We start from the raw sequence: 19719 nt of genomic DNA, 5'->3' as shown, positions 1-19719 counted from the left end.
ATATGCAATTTCAGTGATTCCATTGGGAAAAGGAGATTTGTTGTGCAACGCTTGTTTTGTATTGTTGATAAAAAGGAAAAGGATCTAACCTTGGCAATAGTGAAAGTGGAATATCGGAGCAAAGCACCAACAAACATTGAAGAAAAATGGAATTATAATCTCGGAAATGAAGAAAAAAGAAAACCCACACAAACGTCGGAAAGTAAAGGTGAACCTTTTGAAGAAGTGATTTGAAAGGAAGAAGTTGAATAGAAAGAAAGCGATGTTGCTGAAGCCTAAGTCCAAAAAACAATTTGTAAAAAAGTAGAAAGGATCCGAATCTCAGTTCAGGCGGCAGCTGGTAAACCATCGTAAGTTAGACATTGAAGCTTTGCGGAAAAACATGCAGACCTGGTATACACCGACTTCAACGACATCCAGAACTGCATTGATGACCCCTGCAAGGAAAGGTAAGTGACATTTTTTTGTTTGAAGAGTCTTATGAATTTATTTGGATCTTAGTTTCTGAATTGTGCACGGTATAGGCTCTGCTTAGCAACTCCTATCCCTACCTCCACGTGGCACCGACCGGGCTGCAAGCAACCTTAAGGAAGATCGGTTAATCTATAGAGTGACAGGTCTCCTACTCGTTTGGTACGAGAATTTGTATGGATTTGACAGATGCTTGCTGTTCAAATTTTGGCATTGACGCCACTCTAAGTTAAAGGCACTCTTAGGGTAACCAACCCCGGTGGGAACTTTGGTCGTAGACTGAACAGGGGCAGGTAAATGGGGGCTTGCTTCTTCGTTATAACTGGTATGATTATCTCTAAACGTTCTGGCGCGAAAGCTTAGACAGATAATCATCCCATCCAGCAGAGGTACGGCATAGATGAGGCGCAGCTCTGTTGGAATTTGGGAATGAGTCTCCGGAACCGGTCGTCGATTGGCTCCAATCATGCAAGACGGTGTACCTCTGTAGTTGGATGGAAGGTGCTCAGATCGAGAATCATTTTGAGCTAGCGGTACTGCTTAACTTGAACTTTCTTCCGGTGAGCGTAAACGCAGTCGTACCAAGCAGGCAACCCATACGAGACCGTAGTCCGGAAAACGCTTTTGTGTAACAGGATTTTGATGTTGGAGTCCAAGGGAGAGCCTCTTCTTACAAGCGGATATAACATTCTAATAAGTTTGTCGAATTTTTGAAGGCTGTTGATCATGTGACAGTCGAATTTCAGCATTTTGTGCATGATGGCACCGTGTCAAACAGAATCATACGCTTTTTCTATATCTCGTAGTTTTATAAGTGAAGGTAGGCAGAGCTTCAAATATAAGGTCTAGTTTATTTGAAGAACAGTTTCAGACTAATCGTTAGGAAAAAATAACAATCTTAGTAACTAAGGGGTAGCTAGAGAAGCCTAAGGCACGGTTGCTCCGAAGACCTTGAACAAGTAGCCACCAACGGATTTTTGGTCCTCGGTATCCGCTGCCAGTCTGCGTCGGCAAATCCCACCAGCGGTTTTGCAGCTTCTTCACGTCTGTATTCCAAAGAGAGTCCCTGCGTCCCTTGCAGGTATCGTACGATCCGCTTCAACGTCTGCCAGTGATGATCGACTGGATTCTGCTGGAAACGTCCCATGCAGCTCACCGGGTAGCATATGTCCGGACGCTCACACAACATGGTGTACATCATACTACCCAACAGCTCTCTATCAATGGTCCGGCTGGCTTCAGTTGGAGTTCTTTCTCTATCGGGGTTTTGCAAGAATTGCAGTTCTCCATATCGAATCGCTGCAGGATCTTCGTGACTTGGGCCTCTTGTGAAAGTCGAAGGGTTCTTTATTCACGGTTGTACACCAGCTTCATGCCCAGGAAGTAGTTCGCCTCGCCGCAGTCCGTCATCTTGGATACGGCAGAAAGTTCCTTCTTGAGCCTCACGATTGAAGTCAGCTTCCTTCCAGCGATCAACAGGTGGTCCACGTATATAATGATGATCAGCTCGTCCCCTGGCGTGCATTTAGTGTACAGGCAGTAGTCGTGGGATGACCGAGTGAATCCCATCTTCAGCAACTGTCCATTCAGCCGCTCGTTCCAGCAGCGGGGAGACTGCTTTAGTCCAGTTACAGGGACTTCTGTAGCTTGCACATCATGCCTTGATTCGCTTTTACGCGGTCCGGAAACGCCATATAAATTTCCTCCTTCAGGTCACCATGAAGGAACGCTGTTTTCACTTCCATCTGGTGGAACAGGAAACGATTATGCACGCCGACAGCCAGGACAATACGAATGGTGGTCAACTTCGCAACAGGAGCGTAGGTAACCTCGTTGTCGATGCTTTGACGCTGCAGGTATGCTTTCATCACCAAACGAGCCTTGTAGCGTACTTCCTTGCCGTTGTTGTCCTCCTTCACACGAAACACCCATTTCGACTGATGCGGCTTGATACTCCGGGGACAGCGTTGCAATTTCCACACTTCGTTCGCCTCTATCGAATCCAGTTCCTCTTGAACGGCTTTCAGCCAAAGGGTACGGTCGTCTCGGCCTCCGATATCGTTGTAGCAGTTTGGGACATCTGTAATACATGGACCGGCAGAAACAGCTCCGTAACCAGTAAAGAAATCGAGAAACTTACTGGGGAGCTGGCGCTCCCGTTCGCTGCGCCTCACCAACGGTTGATCCTCATCCTCGGATTCGTGCTGTTCTTGCGAAGGGAGCGCCCCGGTGTTGATGGAGTTTCTACAGTCTCGTCAGTCGCGTCGTGATCTTGATCAGCATCCAAGTCAGCATGCGATTCGATTTTTATAGAAAACGCGTCTACTCAAGTTAGAGTCGTAACAAAGAATGATTTTATAAATGTACTAACAATAATCCTTACTGTGATAACATTGCCGGAATTTCATATTACACCTAGTTGCTTCCTGTCTTCAATTAACTTTGAGCCAGGTAGCGCCTTTGTTAGAATATCCGCAGCTTGAAAATTGGAGGGAACATGCTCTAGTTTCATTGACTTCAGTTCTAGTTGTTCTCGGATGAAATGGTGTCTGATGTCAATGTGTTTAGTTCTTGCCGAGTATCCGATTTCCTTCTCAGCCAAGCTGATTGCACTTTTGTTGTCGCATTTGATGGTTATTGGATCGGCAGTTCCTAAGAGCTCGTCCAAGAATCCGTTCCACCAGATGGCTTCCTGAGTTGCAGATGATAATGCCATATATTCCGCTTCTGTTGTTGAAAGAGCAACGGTTGATTGCTTCCGAGAACCCCATGTGACTGTCCACCGCTCTGAAGAAATACATAATTACTGTAGGAACGCCGAGTTTCGGAGTCGTTACCCCAATCCGCATCACCATAGTCAGAAAACTTGGAATCACCAGTCTTCCTGTACGTCATCTTGCAAATTTTGGAACCACGAAGGTATCGAAGTATTCGTTTTGCCGCTGTCCAATGAGCGAATCCAGGATCACTGCAATAGCTACTCACCGCACTAACTGCATGGCTAATATCAGGTCTTGTATATTGTACAATGAACTGTAGTCCTCCTACCAGCTCACGGAATGGAATCTTTCGCATCTTCTCTTTTTCGTAATCATCTTTAGGACACATTTCTTTGGAAAGTCGTTGATTCGCATCAAGAGGAGTAGAAACTGGGTTACAATCCTTCATACTAAACTTCTCCAATAGTTCGTCAATGTACCGTTCTTAATCGATAGAAACAGCATCTTTAGATTTGATCACGCGTAGCCCAAGAATCTCTTCTGCATGTCCTAAGTCCTTCATTTTGAATTCTTCGCTAAGCTGGCGTTTTACATCTTCAATCATCTTCTCGTCATTTGCGAAAATTAGAAAGTCGTCTACATACACTGCAATTATAATCAGTTTGTCTTCAATTTTCCGATAATAATCACACGTATCATATTTGGAACGCTTCAATCCCGTACGCTTCAATCTACTGTCCAGCTTCTTATTCAACATCCTGCTCGCTTGTTTGAGGCCATAGAGAGCCTTCTTTAATCTGCAAACCTTGGCCGGGGCACGCTCGTCTTTGAAACCAAGTGTCTGCTCCATATAAATTTGCTCGTCGTTCAAGTCTCCCTGTAGAAATGCTCTAACTGCGTTCATTTGGTGCACATGAAGATCCAGCTCTGCCGCCAGCACCAAAAGATGTCGGATCGTTTCGTAACGAACTACAGGTGCATAAGTTTCAGTATAATCTACACCTTTCACTTGAGAGAATCCCTTTATCACCAACCTGGCCTTGTAGCGGTCAATCGTACCGTCTGCATTCGTCTTGAGCTTGTAAATCCATTTATTTTTCAACGGCTTCCGTCCTCTGGGAAGATCAACAAGACACCAGTGACACCACGTCTCGTTGTCGCATAATGCTTGATACTCGGATTGCATGGCCTCTATCCACTGATTTCTGTCGGCACGCTTCTTCCGTTGTCTCTGGGTCCTTCGCACCATATGCTGGTGGCAGGTTGCCGTCGTCGTATTCTTGACTCGGAACATCATCTCTCCTGTCCAGCGGGGTCGCCGAACCAACGTGGGACAAAACCTTATCATTCTCTCTTCGATCCGACCGGATCATCCATTCCTAGGACCATGCGAGGAAGCCGCTTGATACCTTCAACTATCAGATGACCCAATCGTCTATGCCATAGCTCCAGATTAGATGGGCGTACTACGCAAGCACTGGATTGACAAAATTGATTTAGCTTGTGTAAACCATCCGCGGATATCCGCTTTGCGACCAGTGGCAATTATCGTTCCAGTTGATTTGTGCTTCACTACACACGACCGGCTTGTGAAAGTAACGTTGTAGCCCTTCTTACAAATTCGACTCACGGAATGTAAATTCACAGCCAGGTCTGGAACACATAATACATTTGATACATCTAGCGTAGAACACTCACCATTCACATCGGCTTCGATTTCTATGAACCCTGAGACTACAACTGCTAGTTCTGATGCATCCGCCACATAATTTGATTGCGAAATTTCCGCGGCATCAATCAGTGCTTCTCTCGTTCTACACATATGATCATCTGCTCCTGAGTCAATGATCCATTCTTCTGGAACACTGTTGGATCGATGAACTGCCAGTAACGCTGCCTTCCGGTGTCTTGAACTCTTTTCATCTCTGACGTGTTTCTGTTTCGATTGGCCTTGACACTCTGATGCATAACGTCCGAATTTCTCGCACTTGTAACACTGGATGCTGGATTTATCCTTCTCCTTCTTTGCCTTCTTATGATGAACGACGAGCGCGCTGCGCTCTACGATGAACCCAACATCCTGAAAGTGACCAAAGCTGGAGGGATACAGTGGACAGTGTATGTTGCAAGAATGCCGGACAACAGCCCTGCAAACTTGGTGTTTGTTAATCATCCGGTTAGTATAAGAAGGCGTGGATAGCACGATAGGCGGACCAAGTGGAGCGTGATCTGGTGAGCGTTGGACGTGCCAGACGATAGAGATCTGCAGTTGCAAATAGAGTATCACGACGGCAAATTGTTGATTCAATTGAATTTGATGTTGAACTAAATAAACCATTGAATATATTACCACCGACGAACCGACGTGTCAGCTAGAACAAATACATTCAAATTTGTTGTCCGCGACGCCATGATGAAAAATAGCCGAACACTACCGCCACCTCTATAACGGTTCGCGTTGATTTGCTAGTTTGATCCCAAACCCCCGTGTGTTCATATAGGAAGAGGTTCGCGTCTGCGCTAATTTGACAGAAGCGTTCGCTCGCTTTGTTGGACGACCGTTAAATTGAGGGGGGACAGTTTTGAAACACCACTGTCACGTCGGTTCGTCGGTGATATTACTCTTGCTAATTTTCTACAGGGAAACTAGGCCCTCGGCCTCGCTATGCCTATGCCCTGTGCCAATGAACAAAAGAAACTCAAACAGGCGTATACTATCTCCCATACATCACACTGTTTACCTTCGACTGAGTTCGAGCGTTGCTTCCCTGACGTGACAAGCACTCGCCTGACGACGGCCACTATAGCAGGTCGGTGACAACTGATAAGACCGATAAACAGATAACGCCCATTCGGCCTGGGACGGCCGGGCGGCGGTTGTCGTTAGACAAAAAGCCTAGTCCGCCAGCCAGGTACAAACTAGCTTTAGGCTGCAGATGACGAGGAATGTGTTTGTGCCTCGCTTCTCCCACAGGCCACCCAAGACCTTACTCGCGCGCGCTATGGATGCATCCAAGTCACTTGGCTGGCGTACCGTGCTCCAAAGACAACGGCGTACATCGGCGTGTCGTCGTAGTCCGTAGTCATCGTTGTCGTCGTCGTCGCCTTCGCGTTCGTCTACGCCGCGATAATGGCCTGCAATACGGTTCTTAGCAGTGCTTGTCATACGGTGGTTTATCTAGGCTACGCGCGCGTGCGGAAGTGCTACGAACTAATCGGAACCTGTCCTCGGCGGCATAGTATTCCCACCTGTTAGTGAATTTCGACCGCGATCTCGGAACGCCGATTCCCAGTTCGGCTACGGTTCGTTTCGTTATGTAATTACGGTGCTTGAATTTCGGACCGTACCGTGAACTGCGATTACGTGCGTATGATTCATTTGACGACGCAAAATGGAAGCCTTCATCAACGAGATGGTAGAACCGAGGGTACTGGACCTGCTGATGCTGATATTGCCCAAATGGAAGCTGCTGGTGTACATATTCTTGATGAATGTAAGAATAGGTCGTTGGTGAAATTTCCTTTTGGGGTTTTGCCGAAGTTATCTGGGTTTACGTTGTTGACAAGTTTGAACGAAGATGGTAGAGATAAGGTGCTTAGTCTTTGAGAGCAATGTTTGCTCGTGTTGGCAGTGATATGTGAGTCTTTCCCTAACAGATTACAGCCCTCTAACTGATTAGCTCACGAGAGAAAAGTTTGATGGTTCGATTCATTGCATGACGAGGTTTACGAAATACGAGTTGAATGTTTATCCAAGTTTGTAATTGACCAAATCCAATAATTTAAAATATCATTCCAACTTAATTGAACATCGGTACAGGGTTTTATATACACTGAATAAATGCATGCCTTATTGCTTGAGCTGCGTTGTTACTTGGACACATGCTGCAATTCAAGGCTTAGCTAGATTCTACAATATTGCCAATCAAAAATAACCGACGATTGGATAATCAGGACGAAAAAAGTGAATGTAGAGCAGATTGTTTGGAGTTGTTGATGAAAGACGCTTGACTAGTTAATTAGTAATCGCTCGAAAGCTACATTCCGAAATGGTTCATTCATGTCCTCTACTGCCTTGAAGTAGTCGTTTTCCTCGCTGACTTGGCCCCCCTGTGCGTACATTCACCGAGTCACTAAGGTGTTCATCGATGTGCTGCTTTCATCTTTCAATTATCACACATCCGTCCGTTGAAAGTATCCCGTTCTTATCCCTGCACATTTCAACTTTTGCGGAATGCGTGAATGCGATGTTGCGTCTTTCTTGAGAACGACACATACATGACCTTACCGGTCAGACTAAGGCCTGAGTGACCTCTGCTGTACATACACTGAGGATACTGCAACTCCGAAAATCATACGAATCAACTATGATTTTTTGCCACAAGAATTTCCTGCGAAAATCATAGCTACGAACTATGATTTTGGATTCAAAGCGCCAACTATTATTGCCATACTGTTACTGTATAAATTTCATAACACTTACGTATGAAAACCATACCGATAACGTATCAAATCTGAAATTATGTCGTATGACTATCATACATGGATTTATGAAATATTTTGCACAAATTAAAAAAAAATCGCAACCTGGAATCGAACCAGGAACGTCAAGATTGGCGAGTGCATGCTTTACTCATACGCCCATCGACGCTTCGGAAGTTGAAGTGGTTAGAAGCCAATAAAAGGTTTTGTTGTTTTTAGCAATGGTGTTTCATAACACATCTTATTATTTTCATACGATGCTTCTTATGAGATTTTTCATACGACAAGTCTTATGGATTTCGCTTTTCAATGTATGAAAAGCATACGAGAACTATGAAATGGTGAAAAAAAAAATTAACTGATTCATAAGATGCAAACTATGAAAAGCATACGAACAGTATCGTCAGTGTACACTGAGGCAAAAATTTCTTAAGAAATTCATTACAGCGGTCTTATGAAAAATCTCATAAGAAGGCTCTTATGAAAATCATAAGATATCTAATGAAACGTTGATCCTGAAAAGTCAAAATTTTTATTGCACTTCAATAGTTCCAACTTTCGAAGCGTCGATGGGCGCGTCAGTAAAGCACGCGTTCTCCGATCTCGACGTCCCTGCCCAAGTAACAATTTCAATTCCTTTCAGATTTGATTATTTTTATGGAAGCTTTATCACAGCATGGCCAATTCATGGAACATTTATAGTTGTTTTTATCAAGAGAAAACAATTTCGTTCGTTTGCGGTTTTTAAGTTGTCTTCAAGTTAATTTTGAAATTCGCGCATAAAACAACTGAATTTACAAGAGCATTAAATCTTATAATAAGTTTTAAGGTGTATTTGAAGTTATTTTCAACACATATCATCAACATATTTTATTAAAAGTTTATGCTTCGTTTATTCAAGTGCATTTCATCTGGCTAATCCTCCTTTAAAAACTTCTTGAAGCCTTCTATTCTTGAGCTAGAGCCATTACTCTGGAACAAGAACTATGCGAAATAATGATAAGACAACGAACTATTTTTCAATCCAAATAATGAATGTAACAAATTGGTTGAAAAATCGCTTTCTCATGCAAATATAAACACATAAACATGTTTGCTCACTGATAATTTAGCCATTCTTGTGCTAAAAAGTAATCATGTCAACGAAATAATGATTTTACGGCCAATCAAAAATGCGAGTAGCTGGCTGCTGTCGTCCTGCCTTCAACCAGTTTCTCACACAGGCCATAGCTATGCGAATCGAAAATGAAATGGGTACTTACTGTGACTCTGCTCAAGCTCATGCCAAATAGTGTAATTGTAGTAAGAAGCACTTCATTATTAATAGCAAAAATACAGGGAAACAAAATAGAATTGGCACATCTTGACGCGAAACACCGCGAAATGTACAGAGACAACTTCCTAGCATCGAAAACGTAAACAAACAATTGTCAAAGGCTGTTACTCTTGAATAAAACGAATAAGTTTCATTTAAGACGAACAAATCTGCCTTAAGATCATAACTAGTAAAAGCAATCTTCAATAAAGGCTGTAGCGTTCATGCAAGGTGACTTGGTTCCATCATTGTTTTGAGGGGGTTTGGATTAAAGGTAATAACAATTGATGGCGGCTGCATGAGTTTTGTTCGCTTGGAACGGCAGCCATGCTTAGAAAGAATTGAAAAAGTGGCGTAGCCTTTTGTTTTTAAAGGAAATTTATGTCTTCGTATATTAATGATTGATATTATTTTTGAGGCGCTTTGTAATTTTAGTATGTTTTGGGTGGCATATCAACGAAAAAGTAGGATGGCACGGAAAATTTCGATTCCTTGTCATCAATAATCTGTCAGGCAATTTAAATGTTTTAGCCATTTCAATTTGATGAAAATTAATTCGCAGTTCAATTATTATTTCATCCATGAAACAAAACTTGTTTGCATCCGCATAATGCTTAGGTTAAAGATTTCATTTATTATGCACTGTTGACACTTTTGAGAAAGACAGCTAAAAGATCAACATGCCTCAAGATATTCTTGTTATAGTTTCATGAAGTTCTTATAATCCATCATCAGCGCATGTACATAAATACAACTAGTTTCAAAGCAGTCTTCAAAAGCAGCTTTGAAGATCTCCTGAAGAGTGGGCCAGATTAGTCTTATGGATGTTTTATACCTATTTTATCTCAGATTTGCAGAACAAAGAGCTTTATTGCTAAGTTTTATTATTCTATCTTAGAAATTACTTCAGGATTGCCACAAAAGTATAATTGTTACTTGGGTGGTTCGATTCCAGGTTGCGATTTTGTTTAATATTGCGCAAAAATATTTCATAAGATGTCTTATGAAATGATATCATAAGAATTTCTTATGGATATTAAAACTTTTTCTTATGTCGAAATTTCATAAGACAAACTTATGCCCTTCTTAAGATCAGTTTTCTCAGTGTAGGATTCTTCTCCATTCTACTCGGTCCATGGCAGTGTGTCTCCAGTTCCGCACTCTGCGAAGGGTCCGCAGATCGTCCTCCACTTGATCGACCCACCTAGCTCACTGCGCACCACGTCTTCTTGTACCGGTCAGATGACTCTAGAGAACCATTTTAGTCGGGTTGCTATCCGACATCCTGATGACGTGACCCACCAACCGTAGCCTCCAGATTTTCGCGGTGTGGACGAAGGTTGGTTCTCTCAGCAGCTGATGCAGCTCGTGGTTCATTCGCCTTCTCCAAGTCCCGTCTTCCATCTGCACTCCGCCGTAGATGGTACTCAACACCTTCCGTTCGAAAACTCCAAGGGAGCGTTCGTCCTCTGCACGTAGAGTCCATGTTTCGTGCCCATAGAGAACTACCGGTCTAATCAGCGTTTTTTAGATAGTTAACTTAGTGTGACGGCGAACTTTGATCGATTGTAGACTTCTGCGGAGTCCAAAATAAGCTCGTTTTCCTGCCATAATGCGTCTCTGAATTTCTCTGCGGGTGTCGTTGTTGGCGGTCACCAGTGAGCCGAAGTACACGAATTCTTCAACCGCCTCGATTTCATTAACGTCGATAGGAATTCAGGGTGGCGGGCACGGTGATTTTTCCCTGGAGCCCAAAGCCAACATGTACTTTGTCTTCGACACATTAATGACTAGTCCGATTCGCCTGGCTTTATTCTTTTGTCGAATGTACGTTTCCGCCATCGTTTAAAATCTGCGAGCTATAATATCAATGTCATCAGCGAAACCAAGCAGCTGAACGAACTTGGTGAAAATCGTTCCACTCGTGTTTATCCCCGCTCTTCTTATTACACCCTCTAAAGCAATGTTGAACAGCAATCACGAAAGACCATTACCTTGCCGTAACCCTCTGCGAGATTCGAAGGGGCTCGAGAGTGTCCCTGATACTCGAACTACGCACATCACTCGGTCCATCGTCGCCTTGATCAATCGTGTCAGTTTATCCGGGAATCCGTATTCGTGCATAATCTGCCATAACTGGTCTCGATCGATTGTATCATACGTCGATTTGAAATCGATGACCAAGTGATGTGTGGGCACGTTGTATTCGCGGCATTTCTGCAACACCTGGCGAATGGCGAACATCTGACCCGTTGTAGCACGTTCACCCATGAATCCAGCCTGATATTATCCCACGAACTCTGTTGCAATCGGTGATAGACGGTGGCATAAAGTTTGAGAGTGTTGTATGCAGCGCTCAGTAGCAAGGGCGTAGCTAGTTTTTCAGTCAGGGGGGGCGAGCTCCCTTAGCATATTTATACCTACTAGCTCTTTCATAACTAAACGCAACATGATGAGATTGAATATAAAAACATTATATTCTAAAAGCATTATTTAATCCTTCATTAGTCAGTGACCAATTTCTGGAAGATTAAGGATTTTTCTTTACTCGTGCAATAATTCTTTCGGGATATTTTTTTAAAAGTTAAATCCACAAAACTTTCGTAAAGCTAAGCTCTTTTGGAAATTGCGAACCCTTTTTTGTACTAACCTAGAATTTTGTTCATAATTTTCTTCAACAGTTTCTTTAGTAGAACATTCCAGAGCATAATGCTGTAGAAATATCGTGTTATGTATTTCCGGAAAGATCCTTGGAAGAATTCTTGAAGGTATTCTCGTGAAAGCCTTGAAACTATCACTGGAGGAAACCCTCAAGGTATCCCAGCAAGAATCCCTTGAAATGCTTGAATAATTTTATGGAGGTATTTCCAGAGAACTCTCAAATAATGCATTTCTAGAAAAAGTATGGAATTCACCCGGAGGAATTCCTGGACAAAATCGCTGGAATGTATTCAAAAGAAATGTCTGGAGGAATTTTAGAAGGAATTCCAAGAGAAATTCATGATGCATTTCCTACAGAAATTCCCGGACGAAACCCTGGTAGAATTCCAAAAGAGTCTTCCCTAGGTGAGTTCCTCGAAGTAATGTCTGAATGCGTTTCTAGCATGTTAGGACTTATTTGTTCAAATTAAGTCACAATGACTACTGCTCAACCAAAACCTGCGCTATAGAACTCATGGTAAAAAATCCTGATGGAATCCCTAAATAAACTCCCGAAGAAAATGCTGTAGGGATTCCTGAAGGAATCCCTGGAAAATGTTTAGGAAACTTCTTAGAGAAATTCCAAGAGAAATTTCCGGAGGAATACACTTTTCGGAAGGAGATCTCTGATAAAATTCCTGAAGAAATCCTAAAACAATCGATGAAGGAAACCCTTGAGGCATTCCCGAGGGAATTTCTGAAGGATTCACTTGATAAATTTTTGGAAGAATGTCTGAAGAGCTTTCTAAAGGAACACCTTCAAAACATCCCTGGAAAAACTCCTAGAGAGATCTCTCGAGGAGTTCCTGAAAAAATCAATGGGTTGAAGGGTTTCTTGGAGTAAAAAAAGAATATCAGGATATATTCCTGAAAAAATCGCAGGACGAATTTCTGAAGGAATTCTTTTGCAAGAGCTGCAGGGTGTATTGAAGAAATTCTTGGATGGATTCCTGAACAAATCCGTGGATGAACTCCTAGAAGATTTTTTTGGAGATAATTCCTGGTTCCTGTATGCTTTTATCTAAAATTATCTTAAAGAACTACAATACTAATCGTAGGAAGACTTCCTCGAAATCTTCAGGTAATCCAGGAGATATTCTTGGGTGCATCCCTGAAAAAGATGATGGAAAGATTTCTAAAATTTCTGAAGGAACCCCTGAATAATTATTTGAAGAGATCCCGAGAATTTATGAAAGAATCACCGAAGGAATTCGTGGAGCAATCTGTGGAAGAGTTCCCGGTGCAATCCCTGGGAAAATCCTTGGAGAAATCCCAGGGAGAATTCCTGAAGGAGGAATTTAAGGAGGAGACCGTGCAAGAATCCCTGGAGGAATTCCTGGAGAAATTCCTAGAGGAATTCTTGGAGGAATCTCTGAAGGAATTTTTGGAAGACTAACTGTAGAATTTCCTGGAGGAATCCCTGGAGAAAATCCTAGAAGAATTCCTGGAGAAATCCATGGAAGAATTCCTGTAGTAATCTCTAGAGGAAATCTGGGAGGATCCCTTAAGAAATTTCTGGAGCAATTCCTAGAAGAATTTTTTGATGAATTCCAGGAGAAATCCTTGGAGACATTTCTGAAAGGATTCCTTTCTGGATGAATCCTTGAAGCAATTCTTAGAAGAATCTCATAGAGAATCCTTGAAGGAATCTCAGGAGGAATTCCCGGGGGAATTTCTGGAGGAATCCTTTGAGAATATGTAGGGAGAATATCTGAAGGGATCCCTGAAGGAATTCTTTAAAAAATCCTGAAGCAAGGTGGATTTCTTGAAAATCCCTTAAGACATTCCTGGATGAATTTCTGGAGAAATTTCTGGAAGATTCCCTAGAGTAATTCCGGAAGGATTCCCTGAAGAAATTTCTGAATGAATCTTTTGATGAATTCCTAGAGAAATTCCTGGAGCGATACTTGAGAGATCCCTGAAGGAGTTCTTTAAAAAATCCCTGGAGGAATTCCTGAGACTATTCCTGGAGGAATCCTTTGAGAAATTTGAAGTGAAAACCCTGGAGGAATTCCTGACGAATTCCCTAGAGGAATTCTTGGAGGAACTTTCTGGAGGAATTCTCGGAGCAATCCCTGGGTGAATTGCTAGAGAAACTTCTGGAGGAATTCCAGGAAGAATTCCTGAAGCAGTTTTAGGATAAGTCTCTAGAAGAACCCTTGGAGGAATTCCTGAATAAATTCCCGGAGGAATTCATGAGGGGATTCTTTGAGTAATTCCTGGAGGAATTACTTAAAACATTCCTGAAGATATCCCTGACGGAACTCCTGGAGGAATCTCTGGAGGAGATCTTGCAAATCCAGATCCCTAGAGGAATTCTTGGGAGGGTTTCTGAATAAATTTCGGGTGGAATTCCTGGGGAAATTTCTGAAGGAATCGCTGGAGAATTTCTTGGAGAATTTACTGGAGAAATTCCTAGAGAAATTTCTGGAGGAATACCTTGAAGAATTCCTAGATCAATTCCTAGAGGGATTTCGGAAGGTATCCCTTGAGGAATACCTGGCGTAATTCCTAGATAAATTTTTGGAGAAATTCTTAAGGGAGTCAATTCCTGAGAAATCCCTGGAGGATTTCCTGATGGAATGCTAGAAGGTAAGCCCAGATAAACCCCTGGAGGAATCCATACAGAAATCTCAATAGAAATCCCTGGAGGAATTCTTGGGGGAACTTTTGGAGGAATACCTGGAGGTATTCCTGAAGGAATCCTGAGCGCAATCCCTAAAGGTTTTCCTAAAGGAATTTATGAAGGAATTCCTAGAAGAATGCCTGGAGCAATTCCTGAAAGAATTACTGTAGATATGCCTGTAGGAATTCTGTAGAAATTCTTGGAAGAAACTATAGGAATTCGTGGAGAAATCCCTGCATAAATTCTCGGAGGGATTCCTGGAAGAATTTCTGCATAAATTTTCGGAGGAATCCTTAGAGTAACCACAGACAAACAGACGTAACACTTCGAACATTTTTCGATTCAAATCATAGTCACGGAAACATATTCGCCCAATGCTAAAAGGCCTATGTTTGGCCGACCACCAACTAGGTGGCGGTAGTGAGCAAACGTCAAACTCGAACAAAAACGATGCGAGCGCCACGGTTGGGCAGTTGGCCAACTATCAAATTTTGAAAAAGACCGTTGAATCGGTGTACGATGTGAATTATCAGAGTGTTACGTCTGTTTGTCTGTGGAGTAACTCCTGCAGAAATCCTTGGAGGAATTCCAAAAATAATCCCTGAAGAATTCCAAGAGGAATCCCTAGAGAAATCTCTGGAGAAATTTCTTGAAGATTCACTATTATTTCAAAGAGGAATTCTTTGAGGAACCCCCAAGGATATTTCTGGAGTAAGGCCTGTAGGAATTCCTGGAGGAATCTCTACAAGAACTTCTAGAGGAATCTCTATTGGAATTCTTGAAGGAATTTTCAGATGAATCCCTGCAAAAATTCCCTTAAGAATTCATGGGAGAATTCTTAAATTCGCGGAGGAATTCCAAGAGTAATCGAAAGAGAAATCCCTGGAGAAATTTCTGGAGGTGTTCCAGGAAGAATTTATGAAAGAGTTCCAAGAGAAGTTTCCGAAGAATTCCCAGGAGGAGGAACTGAAGAAATCACAGAAGGAATTCTCGGAGAAACCCTGATGGAATCCTTAGTAGAGTTCGCGAAGGAACTCCTGTAGGCATCCCTATAGCAGTTCCTTAAGGAATCCTTGGAGGAATTCCTGAAGAAACCCCAGGTGGAATCCCCGAAACAATCCCAAGAGGAATTCCTAAGGGAATCTCGGAACAGTTCATAGAGGAAGTCATGGAGTAATTATTCCTTGTGCAGTTCTTGAATAAATTCCAGGAGGAATTCCTAAAGAAATCCCAGCGAGAGTTTCTAGGGGAATCCTTGGAGGAATTCGTTGAATAATTCCTGATGTTGTTTTTGAAAAAACACAGAAAGAATTCTCGAGTGAATCTCTGGAGGAATTCTTGAATGCAAGTATTCCTGAAGAAATTCCTTGAGGGATACTGGAAGCAATACCATGAGAAATTCCTAAGGAAATCCCAAGAGAGCATTCTTAACGAAGAAATACCTAGAAAAGAATTCCATGTCTGCAGTGATTTTTGGACGAATCATTGAAGGAATCCTTAGATGAAATTCTAGAGAATTGTTTATACAAAATTTTTAAGGAATTTTTGAATAATTTGTGGTAAAATTCTGTGGAAAAAAAATCCTGGAAGAAACTCTTACAAAAATTTCGAATAATTCCATATGGAATTATTTTAGCGATCTCTTGCAGAATTTTTGAAAAATATATGGGGAAATCCGTGAATAAATCTCAGAAGAAATACCTGCAGAAAACCCTAAAAAGGGAACCTCTAAATTATACCCCAGGGGAAATTCCAGGAGGAATGGCTGGTCCCTACAGGAATTCTAGAAGAACACTCTGTAGGAATCCATGATGGAAGAATTGAGGGAAGCTATGGGAGAATTGCTGGAGGAATTCGTCGATGGATCCTTGCAGAAGTATCTGTAAAAAAATCTGAAGGAATCGTGCGAGGAATATCCGAAAAATGTGCATGTTATTTTTGCATGAATAAGAATCACACAATTTAGAAATTCAACTTCTTATTAGGTGTAAAATTCTATGATAAGATTAAAGTGGTACTCTTAGAGATTTAGATACTTGGCGAAACTTAATTATTATTTATTGATAATCTTGACACGGCTCGAATTAAAAAAACCTGTAGACCAGGTGGGGGGGGGGGGGGGGGGGGCTTAGGGCTTCGGTGCGTTACAGGGCATCCGAGGGGGTTTTGGAATGTTTCATGACGTTTCAGAGGATTTTCCTGAAGCGTTACTGGAGGCGTTTCGAGGGTTTCGAAGGATCTTAGGCGTTTTAAGGGGGTCTGAGTGGGTTCAAGGGGGCTTTCGGGGCCATTTCAAGAAGCTTCAGGGAATTTTCATCGGACTTCAGAGGCGTTACAGGGGGTTCAGAAGCGTTTTCAGGGGTTTTTAAGGGCCTTAGGTGCGTTTCAAGAAGTCCGAGAGTGTTTCAGGGAGTTTGGGAGACAATTCTGGAAGTTTGAGGGGGTTCACAGTTGTTTTCAGAGGCGTAACCGGTAGTTTCAGGGGTGTTTTGGGGAGTTTCGGGGGCGTTACAGGAGATCTTCTGGGGTTTCAGGTGGTTCACGGATGCATTTCAGAAGTTTCGTAGTACTTCTACGGCGCTCAGAAAGGTCTCAGGTGCGTTACAGGATGTCCGTAGGAATTTCAGGGTGTTTTTGAGGTTTTTTTCTGAAGTTTCTGAGGATTTTAATCGGTTTTCAGAGGCGTTACAAATGGTTTCAGAGGCGTTTTGGGGAGTTTGGAGAGTCTCAGGGGCGTTACTGAGGTTTTAAGGGGAGGCATGTCAGATGTTTCAGAGGATTTTCAGTGGGTTTCATGCTTGTACTTCGATTTGTTTTATGAGGGCGATTGAATGGGTTCTCTGTCAACTCTCTTTTATTCAGCTCTAATTCGACTTTTCACGAAGTTCTGTGAAATAAGTGTTTTCTGTTAGAAAATATGCCACCAACTCGTTTGAGTTCTTTTTCAACTCAACCTACCGATTCGCTCATTGCAGGTCATCATCTTCTCGCCGATCTACTTTTTCGGCGTGATCCTCATCGACAACGTCGAGCTGCTGCTCATCTGCCCATCGGCCATGCTGTACGGCTTCAATCTCATCCACCGGGCCCTGTTCGTAAGGCATAACCTCAACAACACCCGCTCGATGCTCGTGGGCATTGGTTTCCTATGCGTCGGAGTCACGGCCAGTGGCTTGGTTGCCATGTACAGCGACGACCGGGGGACCTATCAGGCGATCGTACTACTCTACAGCGTGGTAGGAGGTTAGCATTGAAGTTGTAAACTATTTTGAAGTAAAGTTTTGAGTAATGAAGTTGTCTGTTGTCCACAGGATACGGTTATCACTTGGTGTTCTCTAAAATGTGGAAAGTCCTGGCGAAGATCTTCAACGCCAAGACGGAAATGTTCGTCATAAAGTTCCTGCATTCGTTCGGTCAGTCCATGACCCTGATGTTCCTGTTGGTTATATTCCACTGCCCGTGGAAGGACTATATTTTCGGGGCCTTGCTGGCGCTGCTCGGAGGAGTTCTACTCAATCTCGTTCCCATTACCATCCTCATAGAGAACGAGAAAAATTTTCTGAAGCTGGACCAAGACTCGTTCATTAAGATTACCGAAAAGGGTAACGAATCGTTCTACAACGATGTGGCAAAGAACTTTACCGGCGTGGAAGCCGTTTTTCCGACACAGTCGAATCCAGAAGCTGAACAAATGTCGATGATGAGCTGGAAGAATCCGGCCAACTACAGCAGACAGGAAGAACCGGAAATTCCGACCGTCCTAGACGCAGACTGCGACGATGACCTGCTAAGCAGGGAAGGCAAGTGCTACAATCACGATGGGGTTGAGATACTGGAAATTATCATCGAGGAGGAAGAGGACACCGTCTCGGAGAATGGCGCAGAGGTCATTGTGAACGTGCAACCTGTCAAGGCAGCTGATAAGACAAAGTGGCTCACATTGAGCCAGATACTCATATCGATCGCTGAGCTGTATCGCGGCATACATGTACGACAAAATTTCAACACCAGAATCATGAAATCGTTGCGGTATTCAGTCAGGGAGCTAAAGTTCTACAGCTGTTTGCTCCTCAAATCCAGCGATGTCTGCATATTTGTGCTTTTCCTGACAGTGCTACCGAGATTTATGTCCCACCATTACAACCACCGGACCAAGCCGCGGCAAATGCTCCTACTATCGCTCGTCATTATCTCCGCTTCGTGGGCGACGTTTTCCCTTCTTCTGCTCTGGTGCGACATCAAGCTTCGCAAACAGCAAGATAAGCTACTCATATTCAGCATTCTGTTCAAAGCGTTCGGCTACTTTTGCGTGTACTCGACCAAATCGAGCTTCTGGACCGTGTCCGGGTGCATTCTGATAGGCGTGGGGCACGCGATCACCTGCTCCTATCAGGATCTGGTCATCAAGCGGAAGTTCAACGGCCGCCAGTGGAGCCTGGCGAAGGGTGCCCTCTGTCTGCTGAGCGGACTGCTAGTGGTAGCGATAGCCGGCTTAACTAATGTAGCTTATATCTACTGTAGGATAGATAACGTACTGTTGACGCTGTTGCTTGTTTACTGCTTCAGCGGGAGTGTGTGGTTGGTGTGCAATTTTAGAATTATATTTCGATAGATTTAAGTTAATAAACGAAACGAGCGAAAAAACGAATATTTTAATGGGACAAGTATTGGGATCGGTAAAGTAAAGCGAATTAGTAAATTTTACGGTTTGTACAGAAAGAACCAGGTTATTGCCGTCATTTTTCAATCATACCTAAATAAAGAATATGACGCACTATCATTGCATCCCCGACAAACCCTGCTCTCATTCTGTGAAAGTTGTCAGTCTATTAAGGATGACTCTTTCCAGCAGCTTGCCGAGCGTATCCAGCACACATATTGGCCGGAATGAAGTTGGTTCACCAGGGACTTGCTTGATTTCGGTAGCAGTGCCAGTTTTTGTCTCTTCCACTGAGACGGAAAACTTCCCCATCTTGGCAGATCTGCAGTGATGTCCGTAGTATATCTAGGTTGGCCTCGATAGCTGTTCTCAGCGCTATGTTGAGAATAGCATCCGGACCGAAGGCTTTCTTTGCCTTCATGTTCTTGGCCGATGCTATGAGCCCGTCGTTGGAGATATTTATCTCCTGGTTTTCATGGCCGTAGAACAACTCTTCGACGATAACTCTTCGCTTCCTCCTTCAAAGTAGCTTTCACAGCTCGCAGCATTAACTCCTCGGGCCTCAGATCCGATCCCGGATCTTCTCTTCTGAGAGCTTCGATGAAGAGCTCCTTGATCAACTGCTTCGTCTTCCACACTCGATCGCGAGGTTGCTTTCATGTCCGTGCACTCCGTGAACGTACTCCGATTCTGTACCGGACCTTCTGGTGGTCACTGTGAGTGTATCCGTCGCAAACCCTCAAGT

At 43.1% G+C, this 19719-nt stretch overlaps 1 protein-coding gene across 2 annotated transcripts in view; it reads left to right on the top strand.

The window, feature by feature from the left end:
- LOC109422007 (uncharacterized) overlaps positions 1-19110 on the top strand; it is a 65080-nt gene extending 45970 nt beyond the window's left edge. The window contains exons 1-3 of one of the 2 annotated variants that reach the window (XM_019696651.3): positions 6031-6685; positions 17290-17557; positions 17626-19110. In XM_019696651.3, coding sequence (XP_019552196.2) covers positions 6584-6685; positions 17290-17557; positions 17626-18926 — 1671 coding nt within the window. In that variant the 5' untranslated portion in view covers positions 6031-6583 and the 3' untranslated portion in view covers positions 18927-19110. Of the gene's footprint in view, positions 1-6030; positions 6686-17289; positions 17558-17625 lie in introns of those variants that run through there. The other variant, XM_062844895.1, reaches the window with a different exon arrangement.
- Positions 19111-19719: the final 609 nt, after the last annotated feature.

This window comes from Aedes albopictus, chromosome 1 (assembly GCF_035046485.1).
Source record: "Aedes albopictus strain Foshan chromosome 1, AalbF5, whole genome shotgun sequence".
Lineage (NCBI taxonomy): Eukaryota > Metazoa > Arthropoda > Insecta > Diptera > Culicidae > Aedes > Aedes albopictus.
Note: the sequence above shows the minus strand (reverse complement) of the source record. Positions and strands in the feature narration are given on the sequence as shown.